Source organism: Schistocerca nitens, chromosome 9, assembly GCF_023898315.1.
Source record: "Schistocerca nitens isolate TAMUIC-IGC-003100 chromosome 9, iqSchNite1.1, whole genome shotgun sequence".
Taxonomy (NCBI): domain Eukaryota; kingdom Metazoa; phylum Arthropoda; class Insecta; order Orthoptera; family Acrididae; genus Schistocerca; species Schistocerca nitens.
The window spans coordinates 61,153,134-61,173,125 of NC_064622.1; the positions used below are offsets into that span (position 1 = coordinate 61,153,134).

The 19,992-nt window shown below is 40.2% G+C and overlaps 1 protein-coding gene and 1 non-coding gene across 2 annotated transcripts in view; both read right to left on the reverse strand.

Annotated features, from left to right (window-relative positions):
* The window catches only part of LOC126204462 (merlin), a 156,944-nt gene that overhangs the window by 70,324 nt on the left and 66,628 nt on the right, over positions 1-19,992 (reverse strand). The window contains exons 7-9 of the mRNA XM_049938849.1: positions 17,534-17,663; positions 8,677-8,808; positions 2,166-2,366 (exon numbers count right to left, since the gene is read on the reverse strand). Coding sequence (XP_049794806.1) covers positions 2,166-2,366; positions 8,677-8,808; positions 17,534-17,663 — 463 coding nt within the window. The remainder of the gene's footprint in view (positions 1-2,165; positions 2,367-8,676; positions 8,809-17,533; positions 17,664-19,992) is intronic.
* On the reverse strand, positions 12,477-12,549 carry Trnai-gau (transfer RNA isoleucine (anticodon GAU)). Its single transcript has one exon. It is a non-coding gene; the product is annotated as a tRNA-Ile (tRNA).

Genomic DNA, 19,992 nt, shown 5'->3' on the forward strand with positions numbered 1-19,992 from the left:
CAGGTCCCATCTCCTTAAATTCCCACCTTTTTGCAGTTTCTTCAGTTTCAATCTGCAGTTCATAACCAATAGATTGTGGTCAGAATCCACATCTGCCCCTGGAAATGTCTTACAATTTAAAACCTGGTTCCTAAATCTCTGTCTTACCATTATATAATCTATCTGATACCTTTTAGTATCTCCAGGATTCTTCCAGGTATACAACCTTCTTTTATGATTCTTGAACCAAGTGTTAGCTATGATTAAGTTGTGCTCTGTGCAAAATTCTACAAGGCGGCTTCCTCTTCCATTTCTTCCCCCCAATCCATAGTCACCTACTATGTTTCCTTCTCTCCCTGTTCCTACTGACGAATTCCAGTCACCCATGACTATTAAATTTTCGTCTCCCTTCACTACCTGAATAATTTCTTTTATCTCGTCATACATTTCTTCAATTTCTTCATCTTCTGCAGAGCTAGTTGGCATATAAACTTGTACTACTGTAGTAGGCATGGGCTTTGTGTCTATCTTGGCCACAATAATGTGTTCACTATGCTGCTTGTAGTAGCTAACCCGCACTCCTATTTTTTTATTCATTATGAAACCTACTCCTGCATTACCCCTATTTGATTTTGTATTTATAACCCTGTATTCACCTGACCAAAAGTCTTGTTCCTCCTGCCACCGAACTTCACTAATTCCCACTATATCTAGCTTTAACCTATCCATTTCCCTTTTTAAATTTTCTAACCTACCTGCCCGATTAAGGGATCTGACATTCCACGCTCCGATCCGTAGAACGCCAGTTTTCTTTCTCCTGATAATGACGTCCCCTTGAGTAGTCCCCGCCCGGAGATCCGAATGGGGGACTATTTTACCTCTGGAATATTTTACCCAAGAGGACACCATCATCATTTAATCATACAGTAAAGCTGCATGCAGTACTTACAGAATCATATTTCCTAAAGTAGAAGTTACTATTTTCTTGCATGCTATTTGTTATTCATCGTCAAAGAGGTGTTTAAAACATGGCCGAATGAAATAGTAAGCACACTTGACAAAGGCAAAATGTGAGCAACAACTCTGTGTTAATCCAATACTGAGAATCACAGTGACAACATCATCTATATCTTTACCACAAACTGTTCCAGTCCGCTATGTTTTAATCACTTAACTGAAGTGTCAAATAATTCCATATGACACTTATGAAACTGTCTATTCAATGACTTGTGCTTCTGTAATCTTTACATACATTAAGCTTCAAATATTGACTGTACACAAATGCAAAGTTTTTCAGATAAATGGTGTACTGTAAAAGGCAGGCTTTAAGAAGGGCTTTTTCTAAAATTTTAAAGTGTGCAAATGTAAATTATTTTAAGAAAATTTTATATTTTACTACATACAAACAAGATCATGTCAGTCAATTGTGAGAGTAAGTAATACTGATAACGTATTATTTGCCAACAGCATTTGGTACCTTACAAATTATGAATATGGATGTAGACACTCATGTGTTTTCTGTGTAATGCATGTCAGAAAATTTCTTGGGCACCAAGCCTTTTCACTAATTCAACTGAGCTTTTACACTCAATAACAGGAAAGTTTACACTTTCTGAATTTAATGTTAGATGTAATTCATTAGAGCCAAAAGGCCATCATATTTTTAAAGAAAGAAAGAAACTGCAATCAAATATAAAGGAAAAAAAGTGAAGATTTACAAAAATAGTTTAAAAAATTCAGTCTGTTACACAGCAAAACTTGAACAGTTAAATCGTCCGAGTATAATGTTAGTATGTTTGAGAGATGAATGACTAGTCTATTATGAATGGTGAGCGGGGAAAAAAATCAGTAACAGGAAACAGTGAACATTCAACAGAACTGAATATGTAACAATAAAAAGTTCTCTGTGTTAATAAATAAACAAGAAAACAAAGTAATTATATCCTTATATTACAACAAAAAATAACACTACAAAGGAACAAGCTATACCCAAATTACTTTAAAAAATTCAGCATATAAACATGATCATGGTACATTGAAGTAGTTTTGTGATGGCTAGGTATTGTTACTAAATATTTTGTGGCAAACGCCTCTAATAAAGTGCCGTAATAAATTGTCATAATTGTTCATTATTATGAAAAAGAAAAAATGATGCCCAAGAATGAGCTATCTAAACTGTTACTCACAGCTATATTTGTATAGGCACTGCGTGACAGGAACTCTAGTAATTTTTCCTTGGCTTGCTTCTCAGCAAGACGAGCTTTGATAAGCTCATCCTTTAATCTCTCTGCTTCTGCTGCCCGTCTCTCTGATTCGTCAACTAACCTTGCAGTCAACATTTCAGCTTCCCTCGTCTTTCGTTCCAAATGAACTTTCTCCTCTTCTGTCTGTAATGAAGTTCAGAACAGAATTATTACTACATGACCTGCCACAGCCAAGGCTGTTGTTGTGAATTATTTGGTCTCAAGTATAAACACAGTGCACTGAGAGATTAAATAAGAAGAAGACTGAAATTTCCAGAAGAACTTGGTATGTGAGAACAATCAACGAGAAAGATAAACTAGAAAATATAAAGAAAGACATGAAGAGATATAACGTGAGTGTTTTAGAACTTTTTGAAGTGTGATGGGAAGGAGATGGAGAGTTAGTTTCTGGAGAGTATAAAATGATTTACAAGGAGAATCTGAATAAGAACATAATCCAGATAATGCCTGTCAGTGACACAGTGAGACTAATGAAGGTAATGAGTTACCCTGTTGGCACCTGATTTGTTCAAGTGTAGACGCCTACATCGGAAGGAAATGAGGTAGAGGATCAGACAGAAGAAGTGTTTGAAGAAAATGGGAAAGGTCAAATAGGAACAGTGATGATGGGGCACTGGAACAGTGTGGTGGTGCGTTGCACGCATGAAATGTTGTTGGAGATTATGGAGATAAACTGGTAGAATTTCGTTAGAGCCTTGACTTTGTAATTACCAACACCTGGTTCAGGAATCATAAGCAAATACATGGAAAAGCCCAAGTCATAAAGCCAGGTATCAGATGGATTACATTTTAACCAATCAAAGATTTAGAAATAGCATCAGGATGTCTAAGACTTTCCCTGGAGCTGATGTCAATAAGATCACAACTTGCTTGTAGCAGACATAAGAGTTGGGCTGAAACGTATTAAAAAGAAACAACCTTTAAAGAAGTGTAATCGTTATACATGGAAGGATCCATATAATTGGATCCGTGAATCAAATCGCCATGCAACAGTTCTTGGTGGCCAGGCGACACAGACTGGGGCAGTTTGCAAATTCCGTGTATAGCGATTTTATGACTATGATGTGTGGGGCCTGAAGATAGCATCAATGTAATGCTGAAACTGGTAGCATATAAGAAATTCATAAAATAAATTTCTACAAACATATGGCTGTTGGTAAATTATTGCATCAAGAAATTAACTGATCTGGAGCAACCGGACATCCACTTTTGATACAGCAAACAAAATTCTACGATACATACAGCCGTTTTAAATTATTGCATCAAGAAATACATGCCAGCCGTTGTCCCACAGTCCATAATGGATCAACAGAGATCAGTTAATTGTGAAACTTTCATGTTTTTCTTCAGCTTTTATTAAAGAATTCTGTAACTTATTCAATAATTTTTAAATGCTTTTACAGGTTTAAAATCATCATAGAAACGCTCTGCATTAATATTGCTGATTATCTCATGAGAAGTACAAATTATTTAAAACGTTGTTGATATTCAATATAAAAAACAACACAAAAGCAGCAAAAATGTATTTATGTGGAATAAATGTCTTGATTATGGCAATATGTTATGATGCAGTTTCTCAGAAAGCAATATTCATGCAAATTTTCTATGCTTTTTCTGGCGAGAACAACTTTAGGTTTAATGTTTGTATAATTAGACCTAATTACATTTCTTTCTTATACTAACAATATTAAACTCAGATGTGCCAATTCATATGCATTTAGCTCAGACCAAGGTTTTAAAATAGGCAGAAGGATAGAAAATATAAACTAAAATTCTCAAATTCCCTCATAGTAGCTATTGTTTAAGCAACGACTATTTACATTTGTAAAATATAAAGGAAAGAACATCAGGCTTCAGTCACAAATGTGGTTTTTATTTAAAGCAGCTAGCATGTTGAGCCTAGAAGGACCATCTTTGGTGTTTAACATATTTCTTTTTCCATTATTCATAAATGGTAGTTCCCCCTAGTCCTATTAAATAAACACATTTTAGTACTGTGAAAAAACAAAAATGTCTAAAATATAGTAATTATCAGTAATAATTTATGTGAGATTTAAAACTTTACCGGCATACATATTGTTCCACAAAATTTCGGGTGAACTGCCAGATGTTTGTAACTTCCTGCAACAATATTTCGGCGCAGAGTCTTCTGGCCATCTTCAGATGATATTGGTGAAAAAGCACTGAGCTCTGGTATTTATGGCCCTGCCGGCACATGCATAATGGATTCACATGGCATTAAGCATGCGCTACTTGAGTGCATTCGATTCTGCTGCGCTGCGTGCTCTGCGTGCTGAAAACTCGCCGCATCGATACCAATTCGACTGTCTTCCCGAGGTTACATCACAGAACTATGCCAGCTACGGAGAATTTGAACTTTTTCAACGATTGGATTCCATGCTGAATTCAATTGAAAACCTCCGCCTCGATTAATAAGAGACTCACTATCAGACAGTTGTATTTCCACAGATTCATTAATAACAGAACCCCAAAAGTTAGACATATGGGCCACAATTTTGGTTTCACTGTAATTCATTATATGGCCAGTGGAAATACAGTGTTCGGTGATGGCAGACTTACAAGGCTGAAGGAAGGGAGTATGTCACTGACGTTCTACAATGCAATCCTGCACAATGTGTGTCGTTTGCCCTACATAAGATTTGCCGCATTCGCACGGAATCCTGTAAACACCTGCCTAGCACTATTCTAGGTCGTTTTTGACAGATCCCAACAGTGACGAAATTTTTGTAAGGTGGGTGAAAGATTGCTTTCACATTATATTTTTTTAGTATTCTTCCTATTTGCACTGAGATATTACCAATATATGGTAAATAGGCAGTTGTTTTTAAAGGCATCTTCCTCTTCTTATCTCTGTATCTTACAGGACTGCAGCACTTTCTCCACTTGCTGGGATGAATACCCTTTCTTCAAAAACAAAATCTGCAGGTCTCCAGTTCCATTTGCATACAATTGGTATCAGATATGACATGGACTTGGTGAATCAAGGTCTTCAAAACACCCATTGTATGTGCCAGATGGTGGCAACTAGTGGCTTGCAAGTAAAGGTCTGTGTGAGTGGCCTTTCTATATACTGAATGACAAAGTGTGCCATCACTCTTATGTCACACCAAGATGTCTAAAATTGGCATGCAACCCTCCTTCTCCAACACCATAGTAAATTTTATGTTTTCGTGTATGGAGTTCAGATGTTGTAGGAACACTCACAGATGACCCAAACTATAAAAGTGTCATCAACATATCGCCAAAATACTGCTGTTTTAAAAGTGGCTGAGACAAGTGCTCGCTCCTCAAAATCTTCCATAAAAAGGTAAAATTTTCTATGGAGTTGGAGGAGGAGGGTTTCCTGCCATTTTTAGACGTAAAAGCGATGGCACACTTGGTCATTCAGTACACAGAAAGGCCACTCACACAGACCTTTACTTACAAGCTCCTTGGTGCCACCATCTGGCACAAACAATGGGTGTTTTGAAGACCTCGATTCACCGAGCCCGCGTCATATCTGATACCAATAGTTTGCAAGTGGAACTGCAGCACCTGCAGATTGTGTTTCTGAAGAATGGGTATTCATCCCAGCAAGTGGAGAAAGCGCTGCAGTCCTGTAAGAGACAGAGCGAAGAAGCGGAAGAGGCCTTTAAAACAACTGCCTATTTACCATATATTGGTAATATCTCAGTGCAATGTGAAAGCAATCTTTTGCCCTCCTGCAAAAAGTTCGTCACTATTGGGATCTGTCAAAGACGACCTAGAGTAGTGCAAGGCAGGTGTTTACAGGATTACGTGTGAATGCGGCAAATCTTATGTAGGGCAAATGACACATATTGTGAAGGATTGCATTGGAGAACATCAGCGACATACTCACTTCCTTCAGCCTTGTAAGTCTGCCATCACCAAACACTGTATTTCCACTGGTCACGTAATGAATGACAGTGAGACCAAAATTGTGGCCCATACGTCTGACTTTTGGAGTTCTGTTATTAATGAATCCGTGGAAATACGACTGTCTGACAGTGAGTCTCTTATTAATTGAGGCGGTGGTTTTCAATTGAATTCAGCATGGAATCCATTCATTGGAAACTTCAAATCCTCTATAGCCGATGTAGTTCTGCGATGGAACCATGAGAAGACAATCGAATTGATATCGATGTGGCGAGTTTTCACCACAGAGGGCGCATGGTGCAGCAGAATCTAATGCACTCAAGTAATGCACATGCAACGCTAAGTGAATCCACCACACATGTGCTGGCAGGGTCGTAAATACCAAAGCCCAGTGCGTTTTCGCCAGTATCACCTGATGACGGCCAGAAGACTGCGCCAAAATATTGTGGCAGGAAGTTACAAACATCTGGCAATTCGCCATTTTCTAATGGCAGTCTAAAAGACTTTCAGTAAATGTATGTTACACAGTACAAAAACAGATTTACGCATTACACTCACTTGCCCTTTGCAAGTTAACGTTTTCATAACATATGTAAATTACAAAAAATGTAAACATGTCAAAGGAATAACTACATACAAATATACTGAACATTTTTAATCTTTTTATATCAGAAAAAAAAGTTCAATATCTTTTTAAATGTAGTTACTGGTTGACATGTATATGTTTTTGCAATGTGCATACAGATTGAAAATGTTGGTGAAAGGAAATCAAATCTACTGTGTCTATCCATGTTTGTCCAACATGATTTACCAAGACTGCAAGTCTCCACAACTGCAGACAGAGCAAGTAAATTATTTTTGACAACTGCATTATTTTACTCACATTTATTTCATCATGAGACTAAAATATATTTACGTGGGTGAATCAAATATAAATGGGATTTTATTCAAAAAATCACTTCTTGAAAAACAAAAGGCAATTACAATTTATTTTTCCACACAGTTTCCAACTTTAGAAATACATTTTCCCCAGTGACAAGGAGGTTTTATCACAGCTTCATAGAATGAAGCTTGTTGCTTCAGGAGCCAATTGCGCACAAATTCCTCCACACCCTCATAATCTTCAAATCAATGCCTTCTAGAACCTCTTTCAGACGTCCAAATAGAAATTGCATGGTGACAAGTCTAGGCTATAAGAATGATTGTCAAGTTGAGTCCAGTGCATTTCCTGAAGTTTGGAGACAGTTTCAGTATGGGGCCTGGCATTGTCATGGAGGAATGTGAACTATCAAATCAGTTGGTCTCATCTTTTGTGGTGTTATGCATCCCTCACCTCCTTCAACAGCTAGCAGCAATACATAGCACTGAGCATGCGTTACTCATGGAAAAAAGTCAATGAGCAAAATCTTTGCCAGTCGAGAGGGGGGGGGGGCAAAAATATTATAATAATAATAATAATAATAATAATAATAATGGTTGAAAGAAAGTTGCCAGCTGACAGCTGACTCTTGGCTTTCACTGGGGCTCCCTCCCTTTTCCTCCACCCTGACTTGTTTGTATTCGGGAGTTTCATCGCAGGTAATGATCAGATTAATAAAATGCGACACCTTTTTCATAAACCTTGCTGTAAGCCCCTGACCGACCTCCAAATGTCTCAACTTCTTCTTTTCGGTCAAAAGGCAAGGGATCTATCTGGAACACACTTTACGAAACTGTAGGTCGCTTGACAGCTCCCATAACTTATTCTGATCTGCTATGTGATTTTCAATACTCTCGCCTGTCAGTCGCCTTAAAAAATGTCAGGAACAGCATGACTATTTTTGTCTGAGGACAGCAATTGTGTTGCCAATTTCCTACACGTTCTCAACCTTCCTGGAACTCTTTAGGCCAGACAAACACGTGTCCTTGACAATGATCATTGAACTGTGCCTCCGGAAACTTTCAAAACTTGAACTCCTTCACAAGACAGAAATTTTAAAATTATGCATAGCACAGAGGAGGGGTCCACCTTTTGCTCCTGCGTCATTAGCTTTACTAATGAAGCTGTTAGATGTATGTGATGGCCAGCTTTCCCCCCCCCCCCCCCCCCCCCCCCCCCACTCCTAATAGCACCACACAACAATACTAAAAGTGTGGGTACAGTCCTACGACCTATTGATGCTCAGGAACAAAAATCCCCTTTATATTTGATTCATCCTTGAATTTAAAAGGGCCAATGGGAACTACCATGTAAGAATAAAAACAGAATATGTTAAGCACCTGAAGATATGACTTCTTGTCTCAAAATACATTGTGCTTTTAAAAAACCCACTTTTGTTACTAATTGCTGAAGTTCTTTCCTTTACATTTTATGAATACCACCTTTAATATTTTCTTTGGTAATGTTTGCAGTTTTGTCATACAAGAAAAACAGAGTGGTTGCACCTTAGTATCTCCTTATATCTACAAAACAAAAGCAAAATTTATAAATATTACATGCAAACATGTAGCAATCAAAACACGTTATTTCATATTTACTGGCAGCCTACACACTCACTTTCATAGCCCCAAGCCTCAGCCGCGTAATTTCCTGTTCAGCTTCTGCGGCCTTCTGACTGAGCAGCATTGCTTCTTCTTCAGCTACCCTAGACTTCTCTGCCAGCAGGTCTGCTGTTTCCTCTGAGCGTCTCTGGAAAGAGTGTCAAAACATAGTTGGTTTCACTAACAAATGGCAATGATTTTCGTTTCTATTTTGCTATATTCAGTGCAGCTTAGACTACATCACCCACACAATTATGTAGTCACAGAAGCAGTACTAAATATTTACATAAATATGCGCAAATAACAGACCATGAGATCAAGGAAGACTTTATGACTTTCCCTCATAATTATGCAAATATCAGTATATACAAATTATGGACTACTTGTGCATCTCAAATATTGAACACGTCCATGAAGTATTTTATGGCTGCAACAAGGCTAGTAAATACAGGTAAATAACAGCAACACAACTGATTTCTCAGATGAATGTTGCTAGAAGAGGAAAATATTTTGTGAGTAGAACTGCATCAGATAGTACTTTTTTTTTATTTTTTTATCACCATATATCAACAAACATAAGAGTAAGGGATGGACAAGCAGGGAAAATCCACATCCATATTTATACTCCATACGTTGAAGTTATTCCTAAAGCGGGCCGGAGTCACTTACATACAATCACTGCTGTCTTGCAGTCATGAACGTAGCACAGGAAAAAGAAATACTTGTTTGTCTGTGTAGGTATTAGGATCAATAGAGATAGTTCTTCTCAACTGCTGCATGATTTATGCGCTGTGAAAAGGATAAAGCCCTTTTGATGAAAATGAAAATTTATGACACTGAAGATGCCACTAACAATGGTTTTAGACTGTATTTAACACTTTGTAGACCAAGCTAGAGCATAGCTTAGGGTACAACCCTGTGTTAAAAAGACCACCCGAGTATAGGTTGGGCCGCAATTTTCTTGACACACAAGCTGTCTGTCACTCGAAAACTGGACTCATTGCATATGAGAACGATGTACGGAAGTCTCATTACCTGTCCCTTGACTGGTGCTGCCTTCCGTTGTCACTTTTTAGAATTAATCCAAAAGAAACATCAGCAAACATAACAGCTGCTGTTGCGTCACACTGATTCAGTATTGTGGATGTATTCATTAGGTTTTGCAGTTCACTGTAATTCTGCTACAAATACATCATGTTTTTTAAATAAGCAAGAAAATTTGGAAGATTGCAATTGCACATAACAGCAATGTGAAAAGTTGCCAGACACAGAGTTCAATAAAAATTGTTTTTGTTATGCTGAACAAAGTCAGTCAAGAGTCAACTTGATCTGCAGAACAGTTTAATTTATACAGCCTTTTCAAATACCATAGTCATGTTGTGTGCGTGTTTTGGTCAAACGGACAAAGTGATGCCTTGAACATAATAAGGTGATTCTTTTGTCCAGTAAAGCAAATTCATCTGTAATGGATGTAGGTTTAGAAGGTGTCTGTTACTTCATTTTCAACAGTGAAAAAATAAATGACTGAATTAGAATATGACTGTATTTCTCCTCAAGATGATCCACATGAAGGACATACCAAAATTACAACTACATAAAAAAGTCAGGAATCTGTGCAATATGGTACTAGATAATCAGCAGTTAAAATGTGTGAAATAGCTGACATCATAGACCCCCTAGAAGAGAGAACATGATGTATTTTATATGAAGATGATTGGTGATCCATTTGTTGAAAGCTGACTGAAATCAAACATAACATGCACATTCTGAAAGTCTTTAAAAAATGCAACTGATTTTCTGTGCCAGTCTGTTACTACAACTGAGATGTGGACCCACCACTCCATGCCAGGAATGCATGAGTAATCAAAGCAGCGATTGGAAGCTCATGGCCTTGCACAGTTTTTACAGGAACTCAAAATAAATATTTATTATTGATTATCTGGAAGATACTTTTGTGTTGGAAGATGGAAATCTCTGCGGATTGTGTGTGCAACAGAAAACAGTGTTCGCCAGCTTTCAAGCGTGACTCCTTTTCTAGTAGAAAGTACACACATTTACATGCACTGCCACGGTTGTGGTGACACTGTTTATTGATTATTTATTATTGAGAGCAATTTCCTCAGCTGATGGAAGCAAAGAGGGGGGTAGACACAAAAGGCAAGGAGGATGTAGCAGGATAGTACAAGGCAGCACGAGTGGGAAAGACCGATGACTCATTGGTTGTACAACAAGACAGAAGAGATTCTGAGGTGCTGGAGATATAGAGAGAGAAAGAAGGGAGAGGGGGAGAAGCGAAGAAGGTGTAGGTGTAGATGGAGAAGGAGAAAGGGAGAAGGTGAGAAGGATAAAGAGAGGGGAGGGGGAGAGAGAGAGAGAGAGAGAGAGAGAGAGAGAGAGAGAGAGAGAGAGAGAGAGAGAGAGAGAGGCATGGAGGGAGGAAGAGTGGTGGGAGAAGGCAGAGCACACTCTGGATTGGGAAGTAGTTGTGTGGACAGAAGAGAAAATGAAAAAGATAAGGTGAGGCAGTGAGAAAAAGGTTAGCAGAGGTTAAGGCCAGGCGGACTGTGAGAATGCAGGTTGTGCAGAAGAGAGAAGTTCCATCTATGTTGTTCAGAGAAACCTGTTGCTGGATGGGAGTACATAAATAGCTTGCAAAGAGAAGCAGCTCTGGAAGTAATTTGTGTTGTGGTGTGCACCGTGTTTGGCAACTGGATGGTCAAGTATGCAGTTCACCACAGCATGGCAGTAGCCATTCATGAGAGTAGGTAGTTGATTACCTGTAATGTTGACACAGAATGCTGCATGGAAATTGCAGCAAAGCTGATATAAAATGTTGCTGCTTTCCCACATACTCCTGCCTTTTATAGGGTAGGAACCTATGAGTAGGATGCGGTAGGAGATGGTGGGTCGGTGCACAAGGCAAGTTTTGCATCAAGTTTGCCAACAAGGAAATGAACCATGGGGTGCAGAATTGGGAGAATGGGAACAGGGATGGACAAAATATTCTGTAAGTTGGGTGGGCAGCAGAACACAAATTCAAGGGATGTATAGGAGACATACCTCCATCTCAACAGCTGTCCCCAATTCTATGTCAAGAAGTCTCCTCCAAACTGCCTCACCACCTGTGGTTGCCACATCTGCAGTGGAAAGCAGGAGTTATTTAAATATACTGATAACCTTACCAGAGCCTCTACTGACAAATAACATCCTATCAATATCATCCATAAGTGGATTTCCCATGCCACTTCCCCCTCTTACATTAGTAAACCCCTTAACTAGCCACTGAGCAGCACTCCTCTTTTCAGTCAGTGCAGTATCGATGCAGTCTTCGTCAAGACACCTGGCACACTGCTCACAGCTACACAGGAGAACATTTGAGCCTCCCACCACCAAGCCATCAGAAGGTTGCTCTTCTGTCGCCTGCTGTCTCTGACCAGGGGTAAATACATGCCACCAGAGGATGCCGAATTAAAAGGACTCCACTGCCTGCGATTCTGATTGGGCAGCCCATCTTTTTAGGCAGCCACACTCAGAGCTTTGCTTAGACTCAGTGAATCCTTGAACTTATATCAACCATAGTATGGAAGATTGCTGTGAGGGAATTACACTGATGTATCACAATGGTTCTAAGCATTACTATGTGTCAGTAACTTATCGGGTTGTATCAGCATTCAAGACCATTATATATGTGGTGTATGTACTTTCAGGCATGTCTAAAAGAATCCTGCATCCATCATAAATCAAGACACAAAGGAATGAATGACATTTAGCTGCATAGACAGCATTGATTTACATCAGTGGGGAAAGTTGAAGATGTGTACCGGACCAGGGTTCAAACCTGGGTCTCCTGCTTATCAGGTAGGTGCTCTGACCACTAAGCCATCCGAACATAATGGTCATCACAACTTCACGGACTACCCTAGTATTACTCCTGTCAGACCCAAATTCTCAACTTAGTGGTGCACCTGCCAGTTATCCTCACTACTCATGGCGTTTCGCAGATTCCTGTGAGTTCGAGTGTGGTGTGCATCTGCACTGAAGGTATCACAGGCCAGTCTCATCTTAATTATATATGGGGGAATCAGCAAAATGCTGTGAATAATGAGGATAACGGGCAGGGGTACTACATCAGTAGTGTGGGGATAAGTTGACAAATTGACAGAAGGGACGGTAGTGTAGTCTGTGAAGTTGCGTCCTGATGGCTTAGTCGTCAGATCATCCGTCTGGTAGCAGAAGACCTGGGTTCGAATCCAGGTCCACCACAAATCTTCAACATTCCTCATTGATGTAAATCAGTGACTACTATGGAGCTAAATGTAGTTCATTCCTTTGAGTCATGATTCAAGACTATTTGTTTCTATCAAGAATATTACTCACAGTACCACAGAAGGACCTACAGCACTTCAAAGTTATCTGCATAGGTTGGAACTTAAATAGCGTCAACACTGCTGCGGAGACACAATGCGATGGAACCTACTATTGTCGCTGATAGCACATGTTGTTGACATACCAACCCTATCTCCGAGCAAATGGACTCGCCCATCCCATGTCACCAGTGTAGACACAATCAAGGGAAACACAGTCACTTGTGAGCAAGCAGTCTAATGTAACAGTGTCACTATGTTTTCGAAACAGGAACACTGAGTTAGATCAAGATTGAAATGTGCCAGAGGTCATACAGCATAACAGTGTCATCAAGGTCTTCAAGACGCATGCAGGGAATCGGCACTGCCGTACAGAACAGTGGCACGTTGGGTAAAAGCCTTCAATGATGGTTGGCAGACTGTGGCAGACATGCATTGGACAGGTTGTCCTAGCGTCTCTGACGAAGTAGTGCATGCTGTTGCCACATTAGTGGACAGTGGTCGACGCCACACGATTCGTGAGCTCGCCCATGGAACCAGATTAGTACATATGACTGTACTTCGCATCCTGAAGGAACAACTGGGCATGCGAAAAATTGCATCACGATGGGTTCCACATGACCTCACGAAAACGCAGAAATGGATGCATTACGATGCTGCTTAGACGCACTTGGAGTGCTATGAGCATGAAGGAGAGGCTTTCTTACGCTGTATCATAGCACTGGATGAGACACGGACCACATCATACGAGCCAAAACTGAAATGCCAATTCAACGAATGGCGTCATTATGGGTTGCCGCCAAAGTGGAAAGTGCATCAGAGCCCCAGTATGGTGAAAGTTATGGTGATTCTCGTGTACGACTGATGGTGTTATCCTAACGCATTACGTTCCTCCACGACAGACCGTCAATGCACAGTATTACTTTTCATCTTTGGAGCATCACCTGCGACCAGCTTTGCGAAAGAAGTAGCAACCCTTTCTGCGCAACCCACCCACCATTTTGCACGACAATGCACGGGCGCCTACAACGCAAGCTGTGGCTGCTCTGTTTGGTCGATGAGACTGGGAAGTACTGTAGCATCCACCACACTCCCAGACTTAAGTCCTTGTGACTCTGATTTGATTCTGAAGATGATGGAACCACTTCTTGGCATTCGCTTCAGAACTGTTCAAGAGATTTGACAGGCAGTAGACCGCTCCATTCACACTATCAACAGAACAGGCTCTGCTAACGGTATACTATGCCTTCCAGATCACTGGCAACGGGTTCTACACAACACTGGTGACTACTTTGACGGACAGTAACAGGTGCAGCCACGTAATTCTCTTGTATCGGGGCTGTGAATAAATAGTTGCCACTATTTAAGTTCCAACCCTCGTATATCTCAATCATTAAGTGTAAATATTGTAAATAAAATATTAATGCTTTACCTTTTGTAGATGTCTGGCTGTCTTTATTGGCCACCTCAATTAAACCAACAGTTCACCCAGTATCATCCTGGGCTTCAAACGTTCAACTACAGCCTCCACCAGGGCTTCAACAATCTCACTGTGCCCTAAGATGGGGGATATCACATCCCAAAATCCTGCCCACAACACCCAAAGTAGTGTTCCACTGCCCACCCACACTACAGAATATCCTTGTCCATCCCTGTTGCAATCCTGCTCCCAACTCTGGACCCTTACGGATCATTCTCTTGTCGACAACCCACGAGCAAGACCGGTTACATCCACCCACCAACACCTACCAAAGCACACTGACATGATCCTATCATATAAAAGGCACGGCCATGCAAGAAAACAACCATGTTATACATCAGCTACGCTGTAATTACAGTGCAGTATTTTATGTGGGCATTACAAGTAACCAATTGTCTACTCACATGAATGACCACCATCAAACTTGACCATCCTGTTCTTGAACAGGCTGCACACCACAACACAAATGACTTCAACAGTTGCTTCACTTCACTTAGTCCCTTCCAGCACAAGTTTCTCTGAACCATGAAGGTGAGAATTGTCTCCCCTGCATTCTTGCTAATCCCCTGGCCTAAACCTCTGCTAAGCTGTCTCCCATTATCTCACCCTGCCTTTTTTTGTTTTCTCTTTTGTTTTTGTCCACATTACTCATTCCACATCCAAATCGTTTACTGCCTTCTCCCACCAACTTTTCCCCTCTTCCTCTCCCCTGCAGGCTCTCTCTCCCTCTCTCTCTCTCTCTCTCTCTCTCTCTCTCTCTCTCTCTCTCTCTCTCCCCTCTACCTTCACCCTCTATCCCCCCGAATCCCCATGTTCCTCTCTCTACCCCTGTACCCCCTCGAAACTTTGGTCATGTTGTGAAGCCGCTAGCACTGATTTGTCTGTCTTTCCCACTCCTGCCTCACACTACTCCACCTCCTTTGCCTTGTGTGTCCTTCCTTACTCCTCCTGTCAGGCAACCTACTCCTTACTAACACCCATCAGCCTAGGCAAGTGCCCTCAGTAATCGATAATCAATAACGACTGTTGCCACAGCTGTTGTAGTGTGTGTGTGTGTGTGTGTGTGTGTGTGTGTGTGTGTGTGTGTGTGCATAAATGTCTGTAATTTCAACTAGAAAAAGAGCCAGAGCTTGAAAGCTAGTGAACACTCTTCGTGTTAGTCCTTCTATGTGCCACACATTATTCAGCTGTATGTGAGTTGTTGGCATTCCCTTGTTTTACAAATGATAGAACAAGGAGATTCTTAACAGTTGTGAATGCTACCCCTATTGAAAACTTGAATGGCAACCATATACTAAAAGTGGAAACCTAGTCAAACACTGCAGTTGCAAGGTGAGACTGCAAAGAAAACAGAAGAGAAAGAGCTAGGAGTTAAATAATGTGGAAAAGCTGAATGCGTATGTATAAATAACAAGGGATAAATTAGCTACCAGTACCACAAGAAATGGTGAAGAAGAGTGAAATGAGTTTTGGGAAGCCTTGTTGCAGAAGCAACAAAAACCTCTGGGAAAACAACCATGAGAGTAGAGAGCAAGAAACACCAAGGTGGGACAAAAGGATGAAATACATCTGAGAAGTCTCCTTCTCAGATGTATTTCATCCTTCACCCTCTTGTGAAAATTTGAAGCAAAAACCAGAGGACACTATGAATGAAGAATGGACAAAAAAACTGACCCAAGAGTACAAGCAATGAAAACTAATTATGAAACGAGTAGTAGCTCCCTCACCACCACCCCCCTCCCCAACCACACACACACACACACACACACACACACACACACACACACACACACACACACACATTTTTTTCCTACGTGGAATGTTTCCCTCTATTATATATAGGGAAACATTCCACGTGGGAAAAATATATCTAAAAACAAAGATGATGTGTCTGACCGAACGAAAGCGCTGGCAGGTCGATAGACACACAAACAAACACAAACACACACACAAAATTCAAGCTTTCGCAACAAACTGTTGCCTCATCAGGAAAGAGGAAAGGAGAGGGAAAGGTGAAAGGATGTGGGTTTTAAGGGAGAGGGTAAGGAGTCATTTCAATCCCGGGAGCAGAAAGACTTACCTTGGGGGAAAAAAGGACAGGTATACACTCGCGCACACACACACATATCCATCCGCACATACACAGACACGAGCAGACATTAAAACCAACATCCTTTCATCTTTCCCTTTCATCTTTCCTGACGAAGCAACCGTTGGTTGCGAAAGCTAGAATTTCGTGTGTATGTTTGTGTGTCTGTCGACCTGCCAGCACTTTCATTTGGTAAGTCACTTCATCTTTGTTTTTAGATATTTTTCCTACGTGGAATGTTTCCCTCTATTATATATATATATATATATATATATATATATTTGTGTGTCTATCGACGTGCCAGCGCTTTCGTTTGGTAAGTCACATCATCTTTGTTTTTGGATATATTTTTTCCCACGTGGAATGTTTCCCTCTATTAATATATATATGATGTCTGCTTGTGTGTGTATATGTGTGGATGGATATGTGTGTGTGTGTGTGTGCAAGTGTATACCCGTCCTTTTTTCCCCCCTAAGGTAAGTCAGTTTGTTGCGAAAGCTTGAATTTTGTGTGTCTGTTTGTGTGTGTATCGACCTGCCAGCGCTTTTGTTCGGTAAGTAACATCATCTTTGTTTTTAGATATATTTTTTCCACGTGGAATGTTTCAAAGAAAACCACTGATGTCTCCGGGTGCAGTGGCACCACAATGCTCAAAAGATGACTGGACCTGTGTGAATGAGTTTTCCTTGTATGAGTGTATGTGAGTTTGTCTCCCATACGATGAAAGACTTCGTCTGAAAGCTGATATTTTCCAAGAATCCACTTTTAAATGTGCATGGCTGCTGCTCAATATCTCATCCATGTGATGTGCAGCAATCTATCCAATTCATGCTACTACTAAGGAATTCAGTTTTTTTAAAAATTTCAGTGATTTTGTTCAAGTAGTATAATTGCACTCACTCCATAGGATGCAGCTTGAAAGAGATTATGCGACACTCACAAGAGCCTCATTGGCGAGCCGTATCTCCTCTTGGTACTGCACCAGCCTTTGTTCCATGGCAGCGCGTTCCCTCTCTGCTGCCTCCCTCAACTGCTTCTCTCGGGCAAGTTTGTTTCGTTCAATCTGTCGCCTGTTGGTAAAATTTATTATTTAAATTAGGGGCAAATGACAAATAATGGTAAATATTAACTACAAGACTGAAAATCTATTCTAAATGAAAACAAAAAAATAATATTTTGGACAAGAAATGAGCTTCTCCTAATCAACTACCAAAATCAACTCTGAATGAGGCATGTGCACGCCCATGGATCCCCCTCTCTCTCTCTCTCTCTCTCTCTCTCTCTCTCTCTCACACACACACACACACACACACACACTTAACTGGAATAGAAAATAAAAGAGGAAAAACCCTGGTTCTATACATGGAATAATAATTTTTTTCATGTTTTCTGCTGCAACAAGTTGTTCAATTCCCAAAAGCTTGCCAAGTGGTAACTGACTACCGTATTTACTCGAATCTAAGCCGCACTTTTTTTTCTGGTTTTTGTAATCCAATAAACTGCCTGCGTCTTAGAATCGAGTGCAAAGTAAGCGGAAGTTCTGAAAAATGTTGGTAGGTGCCGCCACAACTAAGTTCTGCCGTCGAATATATGTAGCGCCACACAGGCATGCTTTGCAGGCACAAAGATAAATACTGACGCCAAACCTCTGTGCCACTAAATAAATTAAAAAGGTGGAAGACGAGCTTTTTTTCTCCGGCCCGAGTTTCGACCACTGCATTTTCATACATTATGCAACGAAGTAAATACAAATTCCATATTGTTCATCTTCAAATGTAGCAGCATTTCAATGTACTACGAAAATCCGACTGGCAAGACTGTTTGGGATGTTTGTCAATATGGCCAACTCCACGTTCTGAATTTTTTCCTACCTGTGAGAAGAGATGGTTGCTAATAGAAACTTTTATGTATTGTGAATCACATGCAATATTTTCTTCACCATAAGAATAATACGAATATAAACATTTTGCCATGTATTATTTTGTGTTTGCTGATTTAAATCCTGTCTGCCTAATAAACTACGAACTAGAGTGAGACAACAGCAAACGCGGAAGAATATACATATCATGTCATGTTTATATTCGTATTATTATTAGTGGTACAGTCAGAAATGAAGCACGGCAATTGACTAGATTTTTAAATCTAAGATGACTCATTTCTGTGCAGAATGTAATGTACTTAAGAGGCATCTGCAAAGATTTTCAAACGGAGAACAATTTTCGCTAAACTCTCGTTCCGAACATCTTCTATCATATGCAGTCTATTATTTGGTTCTTGTTTATCATTATCGAAGAAAGCAGCAGTGAAGTAACAACAAATAACAATCTCTTGCCATTTTTTCGCTAATGAGACGATTCCTCTCTTTCGTTTTTTAATTGTAAGCGGCGGTAGCGTGCTCAAAAGCAAGCCATGCCGTGAGCGGCGACAGGTCGTAAACACACATTATCAGAATGCGACAAACAATGCATGACACAGTACAGTAATGCATTTTAAGCTTAGAGTGACGTAAACACCTATAACAAAGAGAACGGCACTTATCAGATCAAAGAAAAATAAGCAATCAATTCAAACCAGACGAAGCACGTGAAAAAGGAAGGGTACCCGTATAAATACGGACGGAGCGCCTGACGCATAGCAATGGCTACCTGGTAAAGCTTAAATGCTAAGCTTACGACTCGAACCAAACTACTGTAGCTGTATCGTCATTCACTCGACCTAAATTGTGTCTCATATTACAATGGACCAACTTTGTTTCGATTTGGAGGTGCTGCCTAAAACTTTTCTCTCCCCATGAATTTCGAGTCTCAAATTTCAGGTGCGGCTTAGATTACGGAAATTTTTTTTTTCCTTGATTTCGAGTCTCACTTTTCAGGTGCGGCTTAGATTCGAGTAAATACGGTACCTTGTTGTCAAAGGAATGGCTATACAAGGACCAGGCCATTAACGAAAGCAGCAGCCTGTTGCCACCTGGCAATGGTCAAGGAGGACTCATGTCACAAGCTTGTTGAAATTTTAGCGCTTGACGATCCTGGAAGCCTAATAAGATTTTACTATGAAACATGAAGGGTAGATGTTCAGGTGCTGAAGGGGAACCTGTGATATTCCAAGCTCTGAATAGTGAGTGACACATGTACAGGAAGTGAATATGAAATAACAATCAAGTTATAGCTAAGATTAAAGGTCTAGAAGGCCACTAAAAATTAAATATTGCCTGCTGATAAGTAACAGATGTAAGTTAGATTATAATGAAATATGAGAGAAAGAAATGGAAAGCTACAGATGCAAATATGTATGTGGGGAAAAGATGGGAAGGAGAGAGGAGGTGTGTGTGTGTGTGTGTGTGTGTGTGTGTGTGTGTGTGTGTGTGTGTGTGTGTTGAACAGATAAAAGATCTACTCA